This window comes from Antrostomus carolinensis, unplaced genomic scaffold (assembly GCF_000700745.2).
Source record: "Antrostomus carolinensis isolate BGI_N321 unplaced genomic scaffold, ASM70074v2 scaffold27210, whole genome shotgun sequence".
In the NCBI taxonomy this organism is placed as follows: domain Eukaryota; kingdom Metazoa; phylum Chordata; class Aves; order Caprimulgiformes; family Caprimulgidae; genus Antrostomus; species Antrostomus carolinensis.
Window position 1 is genome coordinate 2,696 of NW_010286862.1, and position 903 is coordinate 3,598.

The window sequence follows — 903 nt, forward strand, 5'->3', positions numbered from 1 at the left end:
TTAAATCTGCAGCATTAAAAAAGAAAAAAAAAAAGATCAATAATAATAGGAAAGGGAAGGGGTGTGGAGAAAGGAGGTGTCCGACCAGGGGCGGCGGGTGGCCCAGTGGCACAGTTGGATGCCTGAGGCTCAGCCGGATGCTCAGCCTGGGCTGGTGCCTTGGCTGGGCAGAGGGGCCACGGGTGGCTGCCAGCCTGGTCCCTGATGGTGGGGTCCCGTCAGTGCCCCAGCTTGCTCCCATGCCACTGACAGTGCTGGCTCAACGGGAGGAAGATGCAGCCCAGCATCCCTGCCCCACGCTGGCTTTGGTCCTGATGAGTGTCCCACCTTCACCCACCTCACCCACCCCAGGGCCAAGCCGACACCAGGGGCAGAAGCGGGGGGCTGGAGGGGCCAGAGGGGAGTGTTCATCAAATGGGCTGCCAGGTCTTGTCAATGGTCTGAATGTGCTCCTTGGCTTTCATGCGGAGAGAGGCGATGCTGGAGCTCCTCTGGTCCACCTCCTCCAGTGGGTACTTGTCCACAAAGGTGCTGCACTGGTAGGGCGCAGGGGCCATGGGCTGCATGCCCTGTGCCATGGGTGGGGGGGTATTGAGGAAGGAGTGCCCGCTGTAGGGGGGCTGCAGGGCCTGAGGGGCTCCCATGAAGCCAGGGATGCTGTGGACCGAGGTGGCACTGGAGATGGGGGATGTCAGCCACGGGTCGAGGGGGAGGGAATTGCTCATGGGCCCCACATTGGGTGTCATGGGAGGCCGGTTGAAGGAGAGCACAGGGGCGTCATGGAGCTTCATGGAGCTGGCCTCCATCTTCTCCTGCCGCCTCCACTTGGCTCGTCGGTTCTGGAACCAGACCTGCAAGGTGAGAGACAGAGTGAGCCCCACCTTGCCCAGCCAGTCCCTCACA

At 61.9% G+C, this 903-nt stretch overlaps 1 protein-coding gene across 1 annotated transcript in view; it reads right to left on the reverse strand.

The window, feature by feature from the left end:
- Positions 1-382: 382 nt before the first annotated feature.
- Positions 383-903, reverse strand: part of LOC104532400 (retinal homeobox protein Rx1) — a 2,792-nt gene continuing 2,271 nt past the window's right edge. Inside the window, exon 2 of the mRNA XM_010177601.1 lies at positions 383-851. Coding sequence (XP_010175903.1) covers positions 411-851 — 441 coding nt within the window. The 3' untranslated portion in view covers positions 383-410. The remainder of the gene's footprint in view (positions 852-903) is intronic.